At 48.0% G+C, this 24,009-nt stretch overlaps 1 protein-coding gene across 12 annotated transcripts in view; it reads left to right on the top strand.

Moving 5' to 3' along the window:
* The window catches only part of LOC113932077 (transformation/transcription domain associated protein), a 113,886-nt gene that overhangs the window by 52,791 nt on the left and 37,086 nt on the right, over positions 1–24,009 (top strand). For 11 of the 12 annotated variants that reach the window (XM_027610507.1, XM_027610509.1, XM_027610510.1 and 8 more), the window contains 20 exons: positions 1,975–2,094; positions 2,338–2,457; positions 2,861–3,025; positions 3,122–3,303; positions 3,532–3,730; positions 4,161–4,289; positions 6,061–6,327; positions 7,638–7,844; positions 9,090–9,248; positions 9,353–9,487; positions 10,290–10,400; positions 11,784–11,930; positions 13,435–13,648; positions 14,218–14,343; positions 16,244–16,390; positions 17,109–17,308; positions 17,929–18,050; positions 18,370–18,583; positions 20,735–20,914; positions 23,052–23,198. In XM_027610507.1, coding sequence (XP_027466308.1) covers positions 1,975–2,094; positions 2,338–2,457; positions 2,861–3,025; positions 3,122–3,303; positions 3,532–3,730; positions 4,161–4,289; positions 6,061–6,327; positions 7,638–7,844; positions 9,090–9,248; positions 9,353–9,487; positions 10,290–10,400; positions 11,784–11,930; positions 13,435–13,648; positions 14,218–14,343; positions 16,244–16,390; positions 17,109–17,308; positions 17,929–18,050; positions 18,370–18,583; positions 20,735–20,914; positions 23,052–23,198 — 3,291 coding nt within the window. Of the gene's footprint in view, positions 1–132; positions 187–311; positions 333–1,974; positions 2,095–2,337; positions 2,458–2,860; positions 3,026–3,121; positions 3,304–3,531; positions 3,731–4,160; positions 4,290–6,060; positions 6,328–7,637; positions 7,845–9,089; positions 9,249–9,352; positions 9,488–10,289; positions 10,401–11,783; positions 11,931–13,434; positions 13,649–14,217; positions 14,344–16,243; positions 16,391–17,108; positions 17,309–17,928; positions 18,051–18,369; positions 18,584–20,734; positions 20,915–23,051; positions 23,199–24,009 lie in introns of all 12 variants that reach the window. The other variant, XM_035722076.1, reaches the window with a different exon arrangement.

Here is a 24,009-nt window from a genome sequence, read left to right as displayed (position 1 = left end):
TTATTGTGTGCTTTTTGATAATTGTCTTTACTGTCTTGTTTCCCCAATAATCCTTACTGTGTATGAGTATATGGGAAGTTTTTATGTAAATAACATAAATAGAAAAAAGATGATTTTCCTCCCCATCCTCAGGAAAGCATTTCCGAGTGCGGGAGATGTTCCTTGTCTCCATTCTGTCAGTTTGAGGTGAGAACAACCCTATTAAAGTCAGTTTATGACTTGCACTGTGAAGAACAGTTTATATTTTCTTTTCTTTTCTTTTTTACCTTTTTGTTGCCTTTTTTCATGCTGTAATTTTTGTTTTGGTTCAGCCTGCCATGGAAGGGGTAGAGGTGAGAATCTCAGTGGAGGTGCAGGAGGGGGTGTTGTCGTATTTGGTTTTGCTGTGACTTGTGGTTCTGTGGTGGACAGAGTGCGTTGTGCCTTGGAGTGCAGTGAGCCGTATCGTCTGTCTGTGGCAGAGTCGTATTAGTACCATTGCTGTGAACTGTCCGGATGCCACGCATGTTTCCTGTCAGGACGTTTTAAGCAAGATTCTAAGTTCTTTGGTTTTTACATGTTCGAATTGCAATTTATTTCAATACCATTTCAGATTCAACTGGGTTTTGCTCTCAGAATGTTCGTATGAGCTCCTATATCTCACAACCTCTTGGGAGGAAACTACACAAAGAATATTATACCTGCTAGGAATTGGGAGGAGCTCTGTTTTCTTTCACACTCCTAAGTGCCTGCCTACCTGGAGTTTAAGACCTCATTGCCCCTCCGCGCGCCCAGTCCCCCGCATCTCTTGCACACATACACCACACCGACGTAGTCCCGACACTGGGACTTCGGACAAACCCGGAGCTTTCCCTCTGCTGTAAAATGGGGATGATGACATCCGTCAGTCCTATCTGCCAGTGGTGGTGTGAAGACCAAAAGAAGTGATTTCTTGATTGTGCTTTGAAAACGAAAACCCGTAATGCAAAAGTGCTGTTATGAGTACGTTGTAATTTCAGAGTAGAGCTTGCTCTGTGTGCAGACCTGGAAATTCCATAGAAGAGAACTCTCTTTTCTTCTTCTTTCCCATTTTCTTCGTAGAGGCATTCGGGGAAGTATCCCAGATGCTACTGGGATGTGGTCCCTCCTGACGAGTGTTTATCATCCCCATTTTACTGTGCTGAGTGTGACGGACCTCCTGTTGTGCACAAGGCAGGGTGGCACATCAGGGAGTCTTCCCTTCTCTGGCCATGGCTGTGGCCATGTGGGATCTCTTTGAATTGCAGATTCCAAACTATGGGAACTGCCACTGAGAACAGAACGTTGGAACAAGAGCGATTGACCACTGAGCTGTTAGCACCTTAAAGAGTGCGGAAATGTTGGCATTTCACATTTTCCGTACGATTCAGTAGAGCAGTCTGCCAGCCTCATCTTCAGGCCTGGTTGACAAATACTTAGTACCATGGTCAGTCGTTTATTTACACAAATCTTGAATTTTCAGGATAAATACTGGAGGGTGTTTTGAAGACTTTGTTTGTGCTAAGTTTTGAGGGCAGAAGAAGTCTGTGCCCTCAGAACTTAGGGTACCGGGAAGACCCCATGATGTCGCAGCAAAGCGGGGGAATCGTGACACTCTCACAGCCACAGGCATGCTCGTCCCCTCCTCCACGAGGGGCTTGCGCGGGCAACCCCCAGCTCACTTCCAACACTTGGCCCTGTTCCTGAAAACAGACGCAGCCCAGTCACATGGGGGCACACAGCTCCTTCTCCTCTCCATTGACAGGGGGAAATCTGAAAGCCAAGGGCAGTTAGTTCCCTTGGGCCACAGCAGTAACCTGACCTTGGTAAATTGTGGCTTTTTACATGTTAATTCTTTGCTTCTGGTGGCTAGCCTTGCGAATGTAGCTAGACCATAGTAGGGTCTGTAGTCATGTTGGTATCTCTAGCTGGCAAAATTAATTGGCCTATTTTGTAATTTCTGGTTTTCTTCATTAGGAAATGAAAATTTGTTCGGCAATTATAAACCTTTTTCACCTGATCCCAGCTGCACCTCAAACTCTGGTCAAGCCTTTGTTAGAGGTGGTGATGAAAACTGAACGGGCTATGTTGATTGAGGTAATGGTCAAACTCAGGGTTACTTCTGATTCTTCCTCCATCTGTTGGCTTGTGATGTTTTCACTTCGTTAGATTTTAGATGGCTTGCTCTAACAGCCTGAAGATGTTTGATGTTAATATTTGCTTACGGCTGTAGCACACTCCGGTTACGGAGGGGAGACATGCCTCTTCCTGCCATGGTAGGTCTTAGACCAACGAAGCCTCAAGCCCCGAGAAGACGCCGTTTCCCCCCATGTTTTCTAGGCTGGCAGTCCCTTCAGAGAGCCTCTGATCAAGTTCTTGACACGGCACCCCTCACAGACGGTAGAGCTGTTCATGATGGAAGCTACCCTGAATGATCCCCAGTGGAGCAGAATGTTTATGGTAGGCACGTGGGGAGCTGGAGTCAGGCGCCCCTGCAGATTCGTGTCAGCCAGTGTGCTCTGAAATCTGAAATTCCTATTTCACTCTTCAGCGCCTCGGCTTTATTTTTTCTGTCGTGTATCCGAGCGTTTGAAACATCATTGTTGTGTATGTGAAAAGTTGGAGTGGAGGTGATCCTTCTTGAGGATTTTGGTGGTGGTGACAAATGAATGAGCTGCTGGGATCATGAAATCCATAATCACAAAGTGTTATTACTGTTAAGAAGCATTTTGTTCTTAAAAGGGTGTTTATAGCGACTTTTTAGCCTGCCTAGGGAGATTAGAAAGGACCTTAGAATTCAGAACATCTAAATCTTCTGTTGGTTTTGACTAGCTTAAAATGGCTCGTTCTGTTTTGTTTTCAGAGTTTTTTAAAACACAAAGATGCCAGACCTCTGCGAGACGTGCTGGCAGCTAACCCCAACCGGTTCATCACTCTGTTGGTGCCTGGCGGCACCCAGACCGCCGTGCGCCCCGGCTCCCCCAGCACTAGCACCATGCGCCTGGACCTTCAGTTTCAGGCCATCAAGGTAGCTTCTCTTCACCGAGCACCTGAAATCTTAAAAGTTTAGGCAAGACGCACAGAGAACCCTGTCAGTTCCCTAACCCTGTCGCTTCTTTGACAGATCATAAGTATCATAGTTAAAAACGATGACTCCTGGCTGGCCAATCAGCATTCTCTGGTGAGTCAGTTGAGACGCGTGTGGGTCAGCGAAACCTTTCAAGAAAGACACCGGAAAGAGAACATGGCTGCCACCAACTGGAAGGAGCCCAAGCTGCTGGCCTACTGTCTGCTGAATTACTGCAAGTGGGTGCATCCGTTTGTCTTCTCTTCACGTCGAGTGACTTGTTCTGGCCTGCAGGCGAAACCAGAGCCTGTCTGGGAGTTTGGGCTGGGCTGTGGTTCACTGGTCACGTGTAGTCACATTTGTTACAGAGAACAGCCTGGGACTTTGAGCTGTTTAAAGGCAACTCAGAGATCGTATGTAGCCATGAAGCGGGCCGTGACCTAATCTGTTCTTGTTTGGCCCTGCAGAAGGAATTACGGAGATATAGAATTGCTGTTCCAGCTGCTCCGGGCCTTCACGGGTCGTTTTCTCTGCAACATGACGTTCTTGAAGGAGTATATGGAGGAAGAGATTCCCAAAAATTACAACATTTCTCAAAAACGTGCCCTGTTTTTTCGCTTTGTGGACTTCAATGACCCCAACTTTGGCGATGAACTGAAAGCCAAGGTGAGTCCCACTGTGAGGCAGGGGGAGCTGCGGGTGTAGGAGCTCGTTTTCTAGGGAAGCGAGGGCACTGTTGGTGTTCTGCTGTGTCCACAGTGGTCTGGACTGTTTGTGAGGAAAAGGCCCTTGTTGAGGAGCACACGACAGATCCGGAGTGAACCGGTGTTGAGAAGTAGTTTGCTAGCGTCCTTGTGTTTAGAAAATGACTTATCAGACATGAGAAGATTAGACAGACTGACGTCGCATTTCCTCCTGTTTCACTGTCCCTTTCCAGCCGACTGCTTGAGTAAAAGACAGGATGATGGGTCACACCCTTGACTGAGCTCTAACTTCTCGGGTGCGAAGTGACCCGCTGGTGGCCCCACCCACCTTAGGAGAAATGAAGAGCATGGCTTTGCTTTTCCTTCTCCTTCATTTTTAAATTTCTTTGTAGGTTCTGCAGCATATCTTGAATCCTGCTTTCTTATACAGCTTTGAGAAGGGGGAAGGAGAACAGCTCTTAGGACCTCCCAATCCAGAAGGCGATAACCCGGAAAGCATCACCAGCGTGTTTATAACCAAGGTGGCATCACTAATAATACGTTGGCACAAAAAGTAACTTAGCAGATGAGTGAGTGAGAGAGAATGTGTGAGTGTGTGTGCGTGTGTGATGGGTTCGTTGAAAAACATATTTTTCTAAGGTTTTTATTTTTCATGCTTGCATTTATAGTAGAGCATTATAATTCTTACTGGTACAGTTTTAAAGGCAGCTTTACTTTAGGATGGATTGACTTTCCACACTGATAGAGTCCACTGAGAAATCGAACGTATGTCAGTGAAAACTCAGATTATCAGAGTTATTTTGTAAAAATCCCTTTTGCTGGTCGTATTGGAAGTACAGTTTTCAGCTTTAGCTTTGCAAAACAACCTACCAAAAATCAGTGGGAACATCAGACCAGATCTGGTTGTCAAGTTCACTAAACCGTGGTTGTAGCAGCAGTGATGTCTGAGGTTACCTTAGGTGTTACAGTCTCTGCATTTTTACGGTTGTGTTTCCAGTTTGCAGCAGAGGGGTGGTGTGTTTCTTTGAGAAATACCCGCCCAGTGTTCCTTACCGGGCCTGTCCCGTCCGTGCACGGCAGGCCTCCGAACTTTGCTGCCAGGTGCCACGTTTGCCTTGAGGTTGGTAGAGTGTTCCGTTTACACGTTCCGCTGGCGTGCTGTGAGCAGCGGGCATTCCTCAGCAGCGTGCCGCATATGCACAAATGCCCTTGGGAAGTACTCAGTTTCTCCCCTCGGTCGCTGTTCCGTCCTGGGGTGCAGGTGGAGGGGACTGTTGTTCTCACTGGCAGTTTATTGGTCCTTATGTAGTCTTTGTCCCTAAAGACAGGCCGCCTTCCTGCAGTTTTCACCCCACCTTTACCCTCTCTAGGAATGCGAGCTGAGCCCAAGGGATCTTTATGAGTCCCCATGCTGGTATTTGCCTTATTCTGGGCAACTGTGGGGAGATGGTCACCCAGACGCGGCCCCTTCCCCCGTGCTGCCTTCTCTACACTGTCTTTTGGGTTGAATGCTGCTGACGCGGCACAAGCGAGGAGCTGGGATTTGAGTGTCAGAGGACAGATGGCAGCGCGCAGGTGGGGGCCCCGGGGTGGGGCCGTCGGGAAGCAGCAAATCCAGGGGGGAGGGCGCTTAGGGGGCTCAAGGGGCCCTGATGAAAACACAGTCGTGGGGGAGACTTCAGCCTTTCAGAGCTTCCTGGTAGACGGAAGGTGGTCAGGATGCCCACTTGAACGATGCAGGTGTGCACTGGATTCAGGAGAGACATGTGGAGTGTTGGGGGTGCACTTTTTTTCATATATTCATAAAACGCGGAAATCTATCAGATATTTGATTCAATCAAAAACTAACAGTTTCATTAAAGTAGAGATTTGTTTTCTAGGTAGCGTTTTCTGATCATAATACTGAAAAATCAGGACTAGATAATAGCTGACTAGGAAAAATCCCAACTACTTGGAAATTAAGAAACTCCACCCTGAATCAGTCACCTTGTGTCAAAGAGGAGGCCCTCCTTGTCCCCTCAAGTTCCTTCACCCGCTGCAGGGGGTGCCTGCCCTCCGGCATTGAAATAAATTCAGTGAGTTTCTAATCCACGCACGTAAAAGGGAAATCGATGTGACATTATTGCTTCCCTTGTTGTGAAACTTGATGTTATGTACGCATACAGAGCGTGTGCGCGTGCGTGTGTGTGCGTGCGTGCGCACGGTTTAAAAGTTTCAAGCATGTCGTGTAACCCTTAGCGGGTGGCTCGATGCGGGGCCAGAAATGAGCTTTCCTGCGCGTGTCTCCCGCAGGTCCTGGACCCGGAGAAGCAGGCGGACATGCTGGACTCCCTGAGGATTTACCTGCTGCAGTACGCCACGCTGCTGGTGGAGCACGCGCCACACCACATCCACGACAACAACAAGAACCGCAACAGCAAGCTGCGCCGCCTGATGACCTTCGCGTGGCCCTGCCTGCTCTCCAAGGCCTGTGTGGACCCGGCCTGCAAGTACAGTGGCCACCTGCTTCTGGCGCACATCATCGCCAAATTCGCCATACACAAGAAAATCGTCCTTCAGGTACCGTGAGGCCCCCCACCGCCACCTCCCCCCGACACTCCGTGGGCTTGCGCACATGTACGCGCCGCCCCCTCCTACCGTCGCGGCCTCCTTCCCTGTTGTCCCTCCCGGCACCGTTAAAAATGCTCGTTCCTGCCATCTGACAAGTGCCGTGAACTCTCCCGTGACTGTGCATTCTCTCCTCCCTCCCCAGTTACTGCTCTGCTCTCTCGTTCCTCTGCAGCCTTGCCGTCAAAACAACAAAATATCTCCCTTGTCCACCTCATGCTCCTCTACGCATGTGCGTTCCTCTCCTGGCTTCCATTCTGCTGGTCTGTTGAAACCATTCTGGAAGGGCCCAGCCCACTCCTTAGCTAAAGATACGAGGCACTTCAGAACCTCGTGTTGTACTGACCCTCTGCTGACGCCGAGCACATGTTGCCTGAGTCCCTCGGTGGTTTGGGCCTTGATGCCAGGTGGCCCTGGATTTGAGTTTGTTATTTGCGGTCACAAGTTCCTGTGACCCTGAGTGAGTCAGTTCTTGTCTGTAAGAATTAAAGGTAGTGATATACTTCAGTGCTCAGCCTGTCTGTCCCATTAACATTTTATAAATGATCGCCCTCGTCCTGTCCTGTGAGGTCACTTCTAATTGTTTTCCTCTGACCGCTTCGTCTTGTGAGCTTCTGTGGTGTTAAACCCCAGACCTCGACAAGGCCCACGACCTCAGACATCACCTCCCACAGCCATGTCTCTGTGGCGCTGTCCCCCCAGCCAGAGACCCAGGGACCATCCCTGACACCCTCTAGTGCCCCCTGGTGTCCGATCGTGGGCAGATCCTGTTGCTTTCCAACACCTGTCCCGTCCCCTCCACCCTCAGCACCTGTCAGGTGGTCTTTGTGTCCTCTGACCTTACTTACCTCAGGACGTCACCTCTCACTTGCGCTATTCCGAGACTGCCTCTGACAGCAGCCCCTTCAGCTCCATTTGCCACACGGTGGCCAGAAAGAAAGGGTCTCTGCGCTTCAGCTGACTTCCCGTGGGTTACACTAGAGCAGGTTCCTGCGGAGAGCTAGGTCTCGCTCATCTTTGTCTACGGCACGCTAGCCCAGCGTGGGCCCGGAGTGGGTGCTCGGGAGGGAAGGAATGAATGTGTTCATCGCTCAAAACTTAAGGAGAAAGCAACTGCATTCTTTTCTAATGAGACAGCCCTAGGGAATTTTGTAAAAATCATTTTGCAGAAATACCCTGTCTTGGTTCAGAGTGATTGGGATTTTTCTTGTTTCTCTGAGCCTTTGTTCTCATCCCAAGTAAGAGTCTCTTCCCTGCGTTAGGTATTTCACAGTCTGCTCAAGGCCCACGCGATGGAAGCTCGAGCGATTGTCAGACAAGCGATGGCCATATTGACTCCAGCGGTGCCTGCTAGGATGGAGGACGGGCACCAGATGCTGACCCACTGGACGAGGAAGATCATCGTGGAGGAGGGCCACACGGTCCCTCAGCTGGTTCACATTCTGCATCTGATTGTGCAGCATTTCAAGGTGTGTAGAAAGTACTGTAGACAGGGCTGTTCTGCATGCTCAGCCATTGGCTTTGCCCTTTTGCTTATCTTCAATTTGCATTAATAAGGTGGCTGTTCATCTTTTAGTAAAGGTATTTCTGGTCCGTTGTGCGTTTGGGGACGGAGGGGTGCTTTGTCAACATGAAAATGGTTCTGGTTTAGAGACTATGTCCCAGGTATCTGCTTCTGTCTAGGACTGTGTTTTTCTTGTAAGTACTCGGGTAACAGTGAGTACCGATAATTAGTACTTTGGGAAGTAGTCATCGTTAACTCTAGGTTTTGGTAACTTGGCTTGAAGAGTTGTTTGTGTCGTTGGCACCTCCTTCTCTAGAGCCAAATCCCGCACTGTGTTAGATTGATTCAAATGTAAATATTTCTTGTAGATTTCAGGTAGAGGAGAAAATTCTTTATAGCCAGCTCTTTTAGAATTGGAGATTTGCCTCTCGGTATGGCTGAGTGTCTGTGACATCAGGTCTGAAGTTTGGTACATGTTACTAGTTTTGCCTACTTAAAGAGAATTCAGTGTTGCAAGATTTTTTTTTAAAGATTTTTTATTCATTTGAGAGACCATGCATGCATATGAGCAGGGGGGAGGGTCAGAAGGAGAGGGAGAAGCAGGCTTCCCCCTGAGCCGGGAGCCTGACACGGGGCTCAATCCCAGGACCCTGGGATCATGACCTGAGCTGAAGGCAGATGCTTAACCCACTGAACCACCCAGGCATCCCGGTGTTTCACCATTCTTTAAAGATGGTACTAAACGGGGGGTGCCTGCGTGGCTCAGCCGTTAAGTGTCGGCCTTCGGCTCAGGTCATGATCTCAGGGTCCTGGGATCAAGTCCCACATCGGGTTCCCTGCTCCGCGGGAAGCCTGCTTCTCCCTCTCCTTCTGCCCCTGCTTGTGCTCTCCCTCTCTCTCTGTGTCTCTCTGTCAGATAAATAAAATCTTAAAAAAAAAAAAAAAAGGTACTAAAGGGCTGAAGTACAGTGTTCTATTGGGATTCAGTGAGGGGCTGGGGTGGGGGGTGATAAATACCCACACACATCCATAAGTTGATGAGAATTTCTTTGCTAAGTCACAGGTCAGAAGTCTTGAGCAGGAGTCTGGGTAAAGTGCGCGTATATGTGCGTGCATGTGTGCGTGTTGGTGTGCACACATGTGCATCCTCGTGCTCGGGTGTCAGGCGTGGTGCCGCAGCCCTGGGGTGATGCAGAGCCCGTGCCCACAGGTGTACTACCCAGTGCGACACCACTTGGTGCAGCACATGGTCAGTGCCATGCAGCGGTTAGGCTTTACGCCCAGCGTCACCATCGAGCAGAGGAGGCTGGCCGTGGACCTGTCCGAAGTCGTCATCAAGTGGGAATTGCAGAGGATCAAGGACCAGCAGGTATGGCCACCAGACTTCTGTCGTCCCAGATGACATTCCTTCTGCTTCTCCCTAGAAATCACTCCTAAAAGTCACGTGTGTGTGTGTGTTTGTGTGTCTTTAAGCCGGATTCAGACATGGACCCAAATTCAAGTGGAGAAGGCATCAACTCTGTCTCATCCTCCATTAAAAGAGGCCTGTCGGTGGATTCCGCCCAGGAGGTGAAACGCTTCAGGACGGCGACGGGGGCCATCAGCGCGGTAAGCGTTGCGCGCACGCCGTGTGTGCTTGCTTTTATGGGTTCTGCACTTCCTTGAAGGAGTTCGTTCATTTGTTCCACAAATTCTGAGTGTGGCCTCAGTACCCGGCACCGTGCCCAAGACACAGCTGGGAAAGGCTGCGCTCAACAGGGAGAAACCCAGTGACGCCCAACTTACCCACGGGTGTTTCCCAAGTCAGCACACGTTTTTCTTGATGCATGTTTAATACCCTCAGAGTTCTGAGGAGAATGGTTCATTCCTTGCAGTAAGGCTCTGAGGGAAACTGTGAGGTAAGAAAATTGAGAACGTGCACCCATGTTGTGTTCGGTATTTTAAAAGATTATGTCCTATTTTGTTGGAGGGCAGCCGCCAAGAGAGCCCTGGGCATGCTCGCTCTCCTCGCCCCTTGTGGAGGTGATGACTCTGTCACTTTGTGCCTCGGTTGAACTGTCCCTCCCCTCACCACTCCTCCCGAGGACGTGGTCCCGGCATCCACCTGTGCTCAGGTTGGACTCCCGGAACCACGTGAGGTTTTGTCCATTTACGTGTCTGCACACGGCGGTGGCAAGCAGGTCTCCCTGGTGCTCGCCCTGCCGGCTCACTGCGGAGCCTCCCAGCTCCTCTCCCTCCTCTCCCACACACATTCCACAAAGCAGAGGACCGATGGCTCTCTTACCGAATCTGAGTCCAGGCAGCGCGCAGAACAGCATCTGCCCCCGGGAGGGCCGCATCCTGTGAGCTGGCTGCACAAGTGCCCTGCGTTGGGAATGCATCATTGAGATGCTCTTGCTGCCTCTTCTAGGTGTTTGGGAGGAGCCAGTCGCTGCCCGGAGCGGACTCCCTTCTTGCCAAGCCCATCGATAAGCAGCACACAGACACCGTGGTGAACTTCCTCATCCGCGTGGCTTGTCAGGTGCGGCTTCCCGGGGATGTCTTCTGCTAGGGGTTCCTGAGAACAAAGACTTTTTAGTAGAATCCAGAATGTTATCTCCGATAAAAATAGACAAACCAAGGTCTGAGGCTAGCTCTGTCACCTTCATACCAAATTTCACTGATTTCATGACATGCTAATATTTCTGAAACCTGCCTATGTTTTATGAGTGATAAGATTTTTTTTGAAAGGTTTTTTTCTTTCAGTGGTGATAAAATAATGGTGTATCTTTTTCTTTATGATTTTATTTATTTATTTATTTGACAGAACAAGTGGCAGCGTGGGGGAGTGGCAGCAGAGGGAGAGGGAGAAGCAGACTCCCCGCTGAGCAGGGAGCCCAGTGTAGGGCTTGATCCTAGGACCCCAGAATCATGACCTGAGCCGAAGGCAGGCGTTTAATCACCTGAGCCACCCAGGCGCCCCAATGAGGGTGTATCTTATAATTAAGGGCATCGTGGTGTTGGCAAAACAATGGCAGTAGATCAGTGATCTTGGGCACATTATTTAACTTCCAAGGTACCTGTCTCATAAAGGTGCTGCTGGGATGATCCAACATTACATAAATGATGTACAACATTTAGTCATTTAAGTGTCTTTAAAACTTGTGTTTGTGGGGCACCTGGGTGGCTCAGTCGTTAAGTGTCTGCCTTCAGCTCAGGTCATGATCCCAGGGTGCTGGGATCGAGCCCCGCATGGGGTTCCCTGCTCAGCAGGAAGCCTGCTTCTCCCTCTCCCACTCCCCCTGCTTGTGTTCCTTCTCTCGCTGTGTCTCTCTGTGAAATAAATAAATGAAATCTTTTAATAAATAAATAAATAAAATTTGTTATTCACATCAGTGTATTTTCATGGATTTGTTGGAAATCTATTTCTGAAACTTCATTTTTCCTTTCAAAAAAACGTCATAAATGAGATTTTTCTAACTAGTTTTTTTAAGAATTTGGGAATCTTAAGTTTGTATAATTATTAAACAGGATAGTAGGTCTTGCCATACTGGTGAGGATTTCAAAGTACTGAGGAGACTCTACTAAATTTTCGAACCAGTACCTTCTTGGTGCTCTGGCACGCTAGGCACAGCCCAGGAGATCTGTGGGGTTGGGGGTTAGCTCAGGCCCTGCTCTTGGGGAGCTGCCTGATACTGATCCATCCGTCACACAAATGAGTGCACATCCCCACTGACCTGACCCCTTAGCAAGGGAGCAGGAGGGCCCCGTCTGAGAGGGGCCGTGAGGCAGAGGAGGCCCCGTTGAGTCAGGTGGGAGAGGAGGTGGCTGGGAGGAGAAAGCTGGACTGCACGGGCGAGAGGCAGTGTCAGGCATGAGGATGTTCACGGTGAGACGGGGCCTTGAGTCTGAGTGCATTTTTCAGGTCAATGACAACACCAACACGGCCGGGTCTCCTGGGGAGGTGCTGTCTCGCCGGTGCGTGACTCTCTTGAAGACCGCCTTGCGACCGGACATGTGGTCCAAGTCTGAGCTCAAACTGCAGTGGTTCGACAAGCTGCTGATGAGTGTGGTGGGTGCCTGTGTCTATCCCCCGCTCCTAGGCTTGGGGCCGGGCCGCTGAACCCTGAACTCTCCGGTCCCTCAGCCAGTCGTGGCTGCTAAGGAGGAGCAGGGGGGAGTTTCACTCCCCGGAAAAGATTTTAAAACTTGAGCTTGAACCCCCAGCCCCAAGCAGTGAGGAGCTTTGGAACTGTCATAGTTCTCTTGGCTACTGAAATCTTGTTTCTTAAACTGACTTCCCAGCTGGCTTGGGATAAATAGTTTTAGTTGATTTATGCGACAACCTCTAAAATAAATGTGAATTTTTAAAGGGAACATATAATTTGTTATTGAGCGCTGTAAAGTCTGGTAGCAAAGAAATTAGCCCCCAGTGCTGATTATTTGGTGGGTTTTTTATTTGGTTTATTTCTGTAAAAACCATGATCCTGTAATTTCTGGCAGCTGCAACCCCATTTTAAATCTTTGTTATATTGCATTGCAAAGACTAACATAATTGCCTCAGTTTTTGAAAGGTTATAAAGATTCCCTGTGCTATGAAAACAGTGTGATCATAGGCTGCCTGTGTGCAGTACATGCTCTGATTCAAATTACTATCATACACAGTCACGGTTGAGTCAAGCTCAGCCATTAGTGGATGGCCTCTGGCAGGTAATAGGCTAACATTTTCATGATGCAGAGTGCCGAGCTCACAGCAACTTTCCACCTTGTTCCCATACTAAGTGGAAGATTTTATCTCAACCCAGTGAGCACACACGGTGTATGTGCAGGGCATCTGTGTGCAAGCCACAGAAACATACGTTTCAAGGAGCAATACTTGACTGCAAACCGTACACTGTATTTTCTGTTATTATTTTTTAATTTTTATTTATTTTTTTAAAGATTTTACCCATTTACCTGACAGAGAGATAGCACACGTAGGCAGAGCGGCAGGCAGAGGGAGAGGGAGAAGCAGGCTCCCCGCTGAGCAGGGAGCTGGACGTGGGGCTCGATCCCAGGACCCCAGGATCATGACCTGAGCCGAAGGCAGCCGCCTAACTGACTGAACCACCCAGGCGCCCCTTTGTTGTTGTTATTATTATTATTATTATTATTATTAATGCTAGCATCATCTGTTAGATTGATTTCCTGACCCACAGTCTCAAAGATACTTCCTTTTGGAAGGATATTTGTATTGTAAGTAAAAATGATATGAGAGAAGTGGAATTCAGTGATTGCTTTTTTAGACCAATTTTAGTGATTTTCCTTTTTTTTTTTTAAGTTTAATTTTTAAGTAATCACTACACCCAACGTGGGGCTTGAACTCACAACCCTGAGATTGAGAGTCACATGCTGTACGGACAGAGCCAGCCAGGCACCCCTGATTTTCACTTTTTAATATTGAGTATTAGTATTTTTCATGAGCTTTTAAAATAGGGGGTTTAACTAATTTCAAGTTGTGCTTGATTTGTGTTTCTGTAACGGACTGTACCAGAGTATTGATGTCGTCTGTGTGTGACCTGTGTTCTCCGTTCCAGGAGCAACCTAATCAAGTCAACTATGGAAATATTTGCACGGGGCTGGAAGTGCTGAGTTTCTTGCTCACTGTCCTCCAGTCTCCAGCCATCCTCAGTAGCTTCAAACCCCTGCAGCGAGGCATCGCCGCGTGCATGACGTGCGCAAACACCAAGGTTCTCCGAGCGGTCCATAGCCTCCTCTCCCGCCTAATGAGCATTTTCCCAACAGAGCCAAGTAGGTGACCCTTCCCCTGGTGCCTGAGTGGATGGGCGGGCATGGAGCGTGTCACTTGAGAGTGCTCATTCTCTGTTTACCATAGGGAGCGTTTTATTATCCTGCTTTTCTTTGTGCTTTCACCCTTCCTTTAAAAAAAAAAATACACATCAGAACTTAATGGCAGCAGTCATGACGTTGTATCTTTTGTTTTGCTTTGGAAATGCTGATGTTATTCATCAGGCAAATGTGACCGTTTCCTTAAGGCAGTGAAGGGGAACTGGGTTATAATGTGTTGTCAAATGTCGAGCAGCTGCCAAGATCGGATTTTGGCGTATCCCACATAAGTGTGTCTTGAGCGTGTTCTGGTTAGGCGTGGTGAGATAAGACGTCATTTAGCTTGGTCAAGTCAGAAGCAGCCCAGAGAGGAGCACCACGCATCCTGCGTGGGAAAGAAGCACCCGGGCCAATTGCCGCAGATCCCAAGAAAACTAAAGCTCCGTGTCTAGTGTGAGGAAAGTTGACCTCCCGGAGCCCAGACAGGTCTGAGAACCCGAACCACAGGACCCACGTTCTCGCTTCTGTTGCAGGCACTTCCAGTGTGGCCTCCAAGTATGAAGAGCTGGAGTGCCTCTACGCGGCCGTCGGGAAGGTCATCTACGAAGGACTCACCAACTACGAGAAGGCCACCAACGCGAATCCCTCCCAGCTCTTTGGTGAGTGTGTGTCTGCCCTGGTTTTTCTAGCAGCCATTCCATTTGGCGTGGATCTCTCTCTCCGTGCTCTCTGGATGAGCTTTCCTTCTGGGAAAGTCTCAGGATGTCAGAAAGACCTTTGAGCTGACGTGTGCTGTGGGTGTCTGTGTGGCCTGGTATACGTGAGGCCCCTGTCCCCTGTGGTCTTAGGGGAACGCTGTCCACATGACCAGTGTCTGTGCTCCCTCAGTCCCTCCCACCTCAGCCTCAGATGCAGGGTCGGGTTGTGGGGGAGCAGTCCCATGTTTCGTGGATCCTGCTGACCCAGTTCTACCTCGGAACACGGAGATGCTGCCAGAGCTGTGTGCCGATGTGGATAACTACTATCTTTCATAATATGCTCACCTGTTAGTAAACCACTCATGAGACAAGAACTAGTCCCTGTCTGCTTGGTGAGGCTCTGGTCGAAATGAAATGAAAGTTGGTTTCTCAGGTAATCGGGGCAGCTGACCGACTGGCCTCCAGAGTTACCCAGAAGTCTAATTTTTGTGAAAACTCCCATCTCTGAGGAGGATTAGACTTTGGGTTAGAAATTAAAAAGTTTTTCAAACTTAGTCATTGTATAAAATTTTGAAAGTACGAAGGAAGGAGAACCACAAGTTGCCTCTGTAATTAGTAACGTTTACTCTTAACATTTGGTGTGTTTTTTTTTTTCTATATATGAGGATATAAATATACGTACAGGTAGCGCTTGTCATGCAAACACTTATATCTGAATTTGCAAACTGAATACATTATTTTTTCATGAGTTTCTTGCTCTCCAAACTCTTGATACTTGCTATCTGAAATTCAGGAGCCAGATAAATTTAGTTAAAATTGTATCCCTAACTGTTCAAGTTTGCCGTCCCTGTTCTAGAACCAGATAGATTTAGATAGTTGAATACTTTTTTGACTTTTAGAAGTGGGATCGTACAGTAGATCCTGCTTTGCAACCTGGCTTCCAGAGCATAAACGTCTTGTTAGTTCTCCAGAAGACTCTCTTTGAGAAGAGCTGACCACCATTGGCCCTTCCTCCCTCCCTTGTGAGGGTGCCAGCAGGCCAGGGGCGGGGGCAGCACTGCGGCTGGTGTCTGGAGAGTTGGTCACACCAGTCCCCTCCCCATCCTCGACCTGGGGCTCAGGTACTGACCCATCGTCACAAGTGCCGCGGGTTCACCTGTTGTAGAATCAGACTGATCATACATTCACTCTCTACTGAGAAATCGTCCAAATCTGTGATGATTGCACCTATAAATGGCAAATAAATACCCTTTTATTGGTCTATAATGGGAGCCATGGATATAAATTTAAAATTTAATGTGTAGGTCAGGATGTTCATAAAAATGTCAGCTAGGAAAGGTAACGTTTTTTTCACATACTTCACGTCGGTGCTCTGACATTTTGCTCATTTTTATTGATCTTAGGCAGTTCTGCAGAATGGGTATAAATTGACTTCTAAAATATTCATCATGTCCAGATACTCTAGGTTTTTTTTTTTAAAGGATTTTCTTTCTTCATTTTTCTCCCCCCAAGCATATCATGGAACAAAAAACTTCTCTTAGGGTACTTTGCTATAAACTAAAGATAAAATCCAGAACTGAAGATATGAATGTTGTTTCTATTGAAGCGCAGAAATTGGCTCTCATGCCTGGTGTTGATCATGAATTAAGAATTAGGAGTGAAAACACAGCACTCCTCAAAGTGTAGCATGTGCCATACAAAAACTTGGAACGTTGACATTTGGGGCTCATCTATACTTTTGTCAGAAAGAGCACATTTTTGTTTAACACATTTTAAAATGTTTTAAACGGCACATTTTTGTTTGCCTTTTTTTTTTTTAAACTTTTCTTAAAAAAAACAACAGCACCTTTCTGCCTTTCAGGGACCCTTATGATCCTCAAGTCTGCCTGCAGCAATAACCCGAGCTACATAGACAGGCTGATCTCAGTCTTCATGCGCTCCCTGCAGAAAATGGTCCGCGAGCACCTGAACCCACAGGCAGCATCGGGCAGCACGGAAGCGACCTCAGGTGACAGCCGTGGTCCCCGTGGGTTTTCTCGGACTTTGTGTAACACCTCAAATGAATTCTGAACCGAATATGAATTCCTGTTGTTTTTAATGCAGTCCCTTGTCTGTTTGCTCTCAACAGAGGGGTTCTGAGCATTTCATTTAAAACCAAAGTGAGACTCGTTTTTAAAACGAATTGCCTTCCATATTTGTGACTGTGAGGATGAAGAAATTTTTAAGTGGTTGCACATTGCTGTGGAACATTCACCACTAAATGAGGGCTGTCTAATGAATGGTTAAAACACATTGCGTAACCAGGGCTGTTATGCCTGCTGAAGAATTAAGTTGCGGGTTCCGGGCCCGAGCAGTGGGCCCCAGGAACCTGAGTGATACGTCGGTGTGGGCGGGAGCTATGCTTGGCATCGCTGTTAGAGGCAGCTTGGAACAGAAGTGCCGTGAATGCGGCTTCGGGACTGGCTGTGTCTGGGTTCCCTGAGCTGCTCCATCTGCTCCATCGTCCCCTCGCCCGTGTGGAGGCTCTTATGAGGCCACCCTCACAGGGCAGAGCAGCAGGGAAGTGGTGAGGCAGCACCTTAAATACCAGAGCTCTCACTGGAGAAAATATTGGGGGGGGGGAGGGGTGATGGGCAGACTCCGACATGCCACATAATGCAAAGTGGTGGCCTGTGGATGCACGTGTGTGGATTGTTGGGGTGCGTTGTCTTTCTCTGCGTGACCAGGAACTGGTGAGCTGGTGATGCTAAGTCTGGAGCTGGTGAAGACGCGCCTGGCCGTCATGAGCATGGAGATGAGGAAGAACTTCATTCAGGCCATCCTGACCTCCCTCATTGAGAAATCACCAGATGCCAAGATCCTACGGGCTGTGGTGAAAATCGTGGAAGAGTGGGTTAAAAACAATTCCCCGATGGCAGCCAATCAGGTGAGCAGCCAGAGGGGCTGTGCCCCAGCCAGGCCCCCCGCCTCGGTGTGTGTGTATGAAAATTCAAGCACGGCTTTCTCAGCTCTTCTCCTGAAAATTCTCCAGCAAAACGTTTTCTCCCCTGTGTTGGCACTGACGGTATCTTTCCTCAAGATGCATTTTTCTCACTGTGCTTAGCGGATTTTAATTAGAAGCTTGAAACGAATGGTCACTTCTCTGAGTGTGGTTTTACTTGTATTAAAATGTTAAATGAACCTTACTTCTTAGTTTTTGTAGTGGTAAAGGTAAGCCGCCAAAATTAATAGTGAGGAACTATAATAGAATTAATTTAGTAAGATGCTTGCAGACTTTGATTTGTTGTATAATTTAGTTGCTTTCTCTTCAAAGTGAGCTGCAGCCCCTAGGAAAATTGGATCAGCAGCTGTCTTGATTTTAAGTATTTGCAGATAAAGCCAGGATCTTTGTGTTTAATTTAGAAATGACCTTGTCTTATTTTACTGACAAAGTTGTAGGAGCTTAAAAGATAATAGGACAGATGGCTGGAATACTTTTGAATGTGTCTTTTTGCAAATAGAAGTAATTGACCTTTCCTTTAAAAAAAAAAAACCCAATTCATACAGACGCCTACACTCCGGGAGAAGTCCATTTTGCTCGTGAAAATGATGGCTTACATAGAAAAGCGCTTTCCGGAAGACCTCGAATTAAATGCCCAGTTTTTAGACCTCGTGAACTATGTCTACAGGTAATGACAGCCATCAGCCAGATATTGCATGTATGTGTCCACGATGTGTCCTTGGACTAACCGATGTAACATTTAATCTTTCATGATAGTTAAAGCTTGACTGTCCATATAAACACTAAATGCCGTAATATATTTTGACATCGTTAACACACCTTTTGCTCAAATACTACATCAGCCCAGGGTGACTCGTGATATACCCGTGGCTTTTGTCCTGGCATTCCGGATCGTTGGCCCCTGCTGGTTCTCCTTGTTTGCTTGCGGCTTGCAGAGGCTGGCTCTGCTGCAGCTCTTCCAACCCGTGTTACTCCTTCCGTTTCAGGGATGAGACGCTGTCGGGCAGCGAGCTGACCGCAAAACTCGAGCCAGCCTTTCTCTCTGGGCTGCGCTGTGCCCAGCCTCTCATCAGGGCAAAGTTCTTCGAGGTTTTTGACAACTCTATGAAACGTCGGGTCTACGAACGCCTGCTTTATGTGACCTGTTCCCAGAATTGGGAAGCCATGGGGAACCACTTCTGGATTAAGCAGTGCATTGAGGTAGGACGGGCTCATCTCGGCATCTGTGGCGCCAAAACCAGGGGGTATTAGTACTGTCTGAGAGGGATTGGAAGCCTCCACCCTAACCTGCTCTAATCTCTTCTGGAAAGAGAAAAGGCTTAAAGCTGTGTTTTCAGCTCAAGGGGTTTTTTAGGGGTGATTTTAAGCTCTTAGTTGAATAGCGTTCCTTAGCTTATAGCTAAAAGATTCACTTTTTCTCAAATATAAAAATTGTAAGTTCTGTCTACGTGCCTTTAAGGATGTAATGTACTGTGATTGTGGGGTTCCGTCATTCTTAGAGCCAGAAAATAGGGCAGCCAGGCCAGAGCAGCCTGACCGAGCCACAGACTTGGAGTCCTTAGTATGAGGAGTCGGGGTGCTGGTGACAAGGGCCTTTGTAAACCCGTCACACCGTTTCAGTGCCTGGTCACAAGTTCATGACGCTGACAGGACTGTTGGTTTGTTATTGAAATCCGTGATCTTTCATTGGCTTAGTTACCTACTTGCTGCACCAAGCAGCCTAGTTTCCCTGGGTGAGCGGTGCTGGCGGGTGATCCTGGTCTGCTGGTGCGGAATGGGTGGAGCCAGCAGGTGACCTACCACGTTACTTCGTCCGGTGAGACCGACGGTTGTGAAGGTTTCTCCAGGGCATCAGGGAGAGCTTGCTAACGTGTTTGTGTTGGTGCCGCATGAGCGTTTCAGAGCGCTCTGTACAGCATGTGTTGGGAGCCTGGCGAATGGCCACACAGCGGGCAGTTCCTGATTGATTCACCTTTGGTTCAAGGGACCTGTCGGTTGCTGTTACGTGCCAGGCCCTGGGTCAGGTCGTACAGACGCAGAGGTGGAAACGACCTTGACCGCAGTAGGCACGCTGGAGCAGTTGGAGGAAGGATGGTTCGGAGGGCACCAGCTGGAGGCCTGCCCTTCCTTCCCGCGTTTGGCCTGTGTGTCTGGTCTGTCGCTGCGTGTTACCAGTTCAGGGCCACCTGCTTCTCACTCTTTTTTCTTCTTCCTCCTTCGTGTGGCCACCACCATTGCTCACAAGGGTGATGGGAGCAGTTGGCCCAGCGTCACCACTTTCCCTCCTACCCACCACAGTTGGCAGAATTGTCCTTAATAAAGCAGATTGTGTCCCTCCTTGCCTTTGTACTCGGTACAAACTCCAGCTTGCAGGATATGGTCTTTCTGGACCCCAGGTGACCAGACCCTTGCCCCTCTGTCCAGCCCTCTGCTGGCCTCCCTCCCTTCTTGGTCTCCAGCCCCACTGGCCTCTCGTGTTCCCAGACACGCCACGTTCCTGACACCCAGGCTAGCACAGGGCACCCTTTATTCTGTCCATCTCCTGGCTGTGTTACCACAGTGAGTGTGTGTCTTCTTAAGGTTTGGTTTGGTTTGGTTTGGGGGCTTGTTTGTTTGTTTTATTTTTTACTCTGTGTCTGTTGATGTGTTGGTGTTGGTCTTGTCCTTCCCTCTGACGCTTCAGCTCTACCCGGACAGGGGCGCTTGCCTATGAAGTTGACAAATGAATCCAGGGCCTCACACAGCACCAAGTGGGTGCTCAGTAAATATCTGCCCCAAAAATGCACGACTGCCTTAGTTGAGGGGCAGCCAGGTCTGGGGCAGAGGCCAGGGGGCACAGCATATTGGGATGTGGGGAAGAGTCACGGGAGTGCTGGCTGTGGGTGGGGAGTGTTATATTGCAGAAGATGTAATGCTCATGCAGAAGCGTGAGCCCCGCTGAGGAGCTTGCACTGTCCCCTTGGGACCGTGGGAAGCCACTGGGGGGACCCAGCGGGAAGAGCACTCGAGTTGGCTGTGTGTGAGGAGACAGGTCTGAGAAGAGGAAGTTGGTGAGTTAGGAACTTAGTCCAGGCAGGAGTTGATGGCAGGAGGAAGCCCGACTGGTAGGAGAGAAAGGTCCTGAGCTTACGCTTAGACACAGAGTCCGAGATCCTGACTAAGGGGTGTCTGGAAGGGAGGTTCAGGCTCTGTGTAAGCTGGGGAGAAGCATACAGCCGAGCTGTGGGCTCAGGAGTCTTCAGCACGTGTGCTTCGGTCGAGAGGACTAGGTCTTCACCGTGGGTCCCTGCACCCCACAAGCCAGGCGAGTGTCCTAGGTTTGTCTTCTTTCTCTCTATAAACCCTCTTCAGCTGCTCCTGGCGGTGTGTGAGAAGAGCACTCCCATTGGTACCAGCTGCCAGGGAGCAATGCTGCCGTCCATCACCAACGTCATCAACCTGGCCGACAGCCACGACCGAGCGGCCTTCGCCATGGTCACACATGTGAAGCAGGAGCCTCGGGAGCGAGAGAACAGCGAGTCCAAGGAGGAGGTAATGCTCCAGACGGTTGCCTCCTCTTCACAGCAGAATTCGTGTGTCTGTTGGTGGATTTTATATCAGCCTTCGATGTGGGGGAGGTGGGAAGGCAAGGGAAAAAAACCTGTCTCTGCCTCAAACTTCTGAATGTGGTACCTGCATTCAGTTAGATTTTTCTTCCTTTTTTGTCGAGGTATAGTTGACATAAATTATGTTAAATTTAGGTGTCCAACGTAATGATTCCGTATTTATTTGTATATATTACTGAACAGTCACCACGATAAGTCTAGTCAACATCTGTCACCACACAGTTACAGAAGTTTTTTTAATAATGAGAACTTTCACCATTGACTGTCTTAGCGATTTCAGATATGCAGCACAGCGTTATTAAGTGTGGTCACCGTGCTGTACGTGGTGGCCCCAGGACTTACTCTCCGACTGGAAGTCTGTACTCATTCTGCTCATTCCTGATCTCCTTGCCTCTGGCAAGCACCAGTCTGTTCTCTATGAGATTTTTGTATGAGTGAGATCATATGGTATTTGTCTTTGTTTGTCTGACTTACTTCACTTAGCAAAATGCCCTCAAGATCCATCCACGTTGTTGCAAATGGCAAGATTTCTTTTTTTTTTTTATGGCTGAATAATACTCCATTGTATATATGCACACCACATCTTCGTTATCCATTTACCTGTTGATGGACACTTAGGTTGAATTGATAAGCATCTCATATTGCCGTTTAATTTTGAGATAAATCACTTTATCGTGAGCTAATGCTGCTTTGTATAGGGTATTCTAGTGTTGGTGATTTTTTTCTCTCCAAGTGCTAGGTAGCCTGTGTTGTAGTAGACAGCACTACTCTGAGGAGGAGTGCCCACCATGGCTCTAGCAGGTTCCACCGGCAGCCTGCTGTGAACCTCCCGAATCTCCACTTCGTACTGGCAGGGGCAGCCCTAGAGCCAAGAACTGGCCACCAGGGCTGATACCTCCATCTTGACGGCCCTTAGCACTCCGAGAGGAGTGGCTGCCACTACTCCAGGCATAGATCTTTAAACCGTGTCTCCTTTAGTTTGTGGACTCTTAGAAGCTCAGTCTCTCCCTCGAGTGTTGGGTTTTGGAAGCAGCTACCCAGGGGCAGCTGGGGCTCAGCTGGTCAAGCATCCGACTCTTGGTTTCGGCTCAGGTCTCCGCTCAGGTCATGATCCTCAGGGTTGAAAGACTGGCCTGCATCAGGCCCAGCGTCAGGCCCCGGCACTCAGCAGTGAGGCTTGTCCCCCTCGCTTTGTGCCACCCCGCCCCCACTCGTGCGGGCACGCACACTTTCTCTAAAAGACATAAAATCTTAAAAAGCAGATAGCCGGGATTGAAGGAGGAGGCACACTCTTTGCTGTAAAAGGGATAGTTTGATCCCTCCTATATGTGGGGTATCTACTCATTTCATTAACAAGTGAGAATTTAAAATTGTCTTCTCTGTTGCTGAACACTAATCATGTAGTGATAGGATCTTTTCCTTCTGTAATTCTGTGTGAACTAAATTACCAACTCTAAGTGATTCTTCCCGCTTTTTCATGGGCACATACCAAATGGTCAGTAACTTGACTCAGAGGCTGGTTTGATGATTAGATTTTGGCTGTGACTTCTCAGAAGCTTCACACAGAAATAAGGTTTATTCCTTTCTGGGAATAAGTCCTATAAAACATTGTGCCAACAGGTTCTGCGCAGTGGCCCTGACAATATTCTTAATCTGAATGAGCAAGGCAGCTAGACAGCTCTGTTGCGCTTTGAGGAATGACAGGCCTTATTATCCCTTATTCCCTTATTATCCCTTATAATCTTTATTATTTTTGCTGTTTAAAGTTTGTACTTTGATTTTGCTTTCCACAATCCTAATAGAGCAAAACAGTGACCTTTTCATAGTGTTGCTTTTTTTTTTTTTTCTTTTCCATAGTGTCACTTAAAGAGAGGTCTGGTCCAGTTGGTCTGTTTGTTGTTTATTCTAGAACTCAAGATTATTTAAATAACTATGAACTTCCAGGAAACTAAGCAAAATTTTACTTGCAAAAATATAACAAGAAATTTGTAAGAGTTGTGTTTGTTGGATTTTCTGTAACCATTTGACCTTTTGGTTTTACCTATTTGTGTTTTGCTTTGCAGGATGTAGAGATCGATATTGAGCTGGCTCCTGGAGACCAGACCAGCACACCCAAAACCAAAGAGCTTTCTGAGAAGGACATTGGGAACCAGCTGCACATGTTAACCAACAGACACGACAAATTCCTTGATACTCTCCGGGAAGTGAAGGTCTGTGTGCGGGTTCGGAGGGATGGTGGTTCTTCTTTCCCCTGAGTATGTTGACTCCTCAGGCAGGACTACTCCACAGCAGTGTGAGGTCATCTTCTACAAATTACAGTTAACTTTCTTTCCTTTCTCAGTCGACACCATCATAGTTCTGTGAGACTCTGAAGTGGATATTCTATGCAAAGATTTGAGAAAGGATTTACAGTATCTTACGGGAAAAATAAGAAAAAGAAGTTAATTTTTCCACTGCTACCTGTTGAAAGAAATGGTAAAATGGTTTACCAAATACATGATGAGACTTGGCTGGATTATTTTTCAAATGCAGTAAAAAAGGAGAAAATGAGAATAGGTTCACATGGTAAACGAAATCCACCTCACTTTGCAGGGAGAGGTCCTCCACATGCATCTATTTTGAGATATAGCCGGCTAGAAACTCCCGCTTTCACAAACTCTCAGGTTAATTACAGGTATAATCATTTTTAGTTAAAGACTAAGAGAATCCAGGGGCGCCTGGGTGGCTCAGTGGTTAAGCATCTGCCTTCGGCTCAGGTCATGATCCTGGGGGCCTGGGATCGAGTCCCCTGTCGGGCTCCCTGCTGAGCAGGGAGTCTGCTTCTCCCTCTGCCTCTCTCCCTTCCCCCCTAATCATACTCTCTCTCTCAAATAAAATCTTAAAAAAAAAAAAAAGTTAAGGCTCCATATACCAAGTTGCTTTTGAGGTGTATTACAAAGAAACAGTGATGATTCTGTTCATAGCATGAGCTAGGTGAAAAAAATTAAAAACTAGTTATCACAGAGTTTCTGCGTTTAAACT

Source organism: Zalophus californianus, chromosome 10 (assembly GCF_009762305.2).
Source record: "Zalophus californianus isolate mZalCal1 chromosome 10, mZalCal1.pri.v2, whole genome shotgun sequence".
Classification (NCBI taxonomy): Eukaryota; Metazoa; Chordata; class Mammalia; order Carnivora; family Otariidae; genus Zalophus; species Zalophus californianus.
Note: the sequence above shows the minus strand (reverse complement) of the source record. Positions and strands in the feature narration are given on the sequence as shown.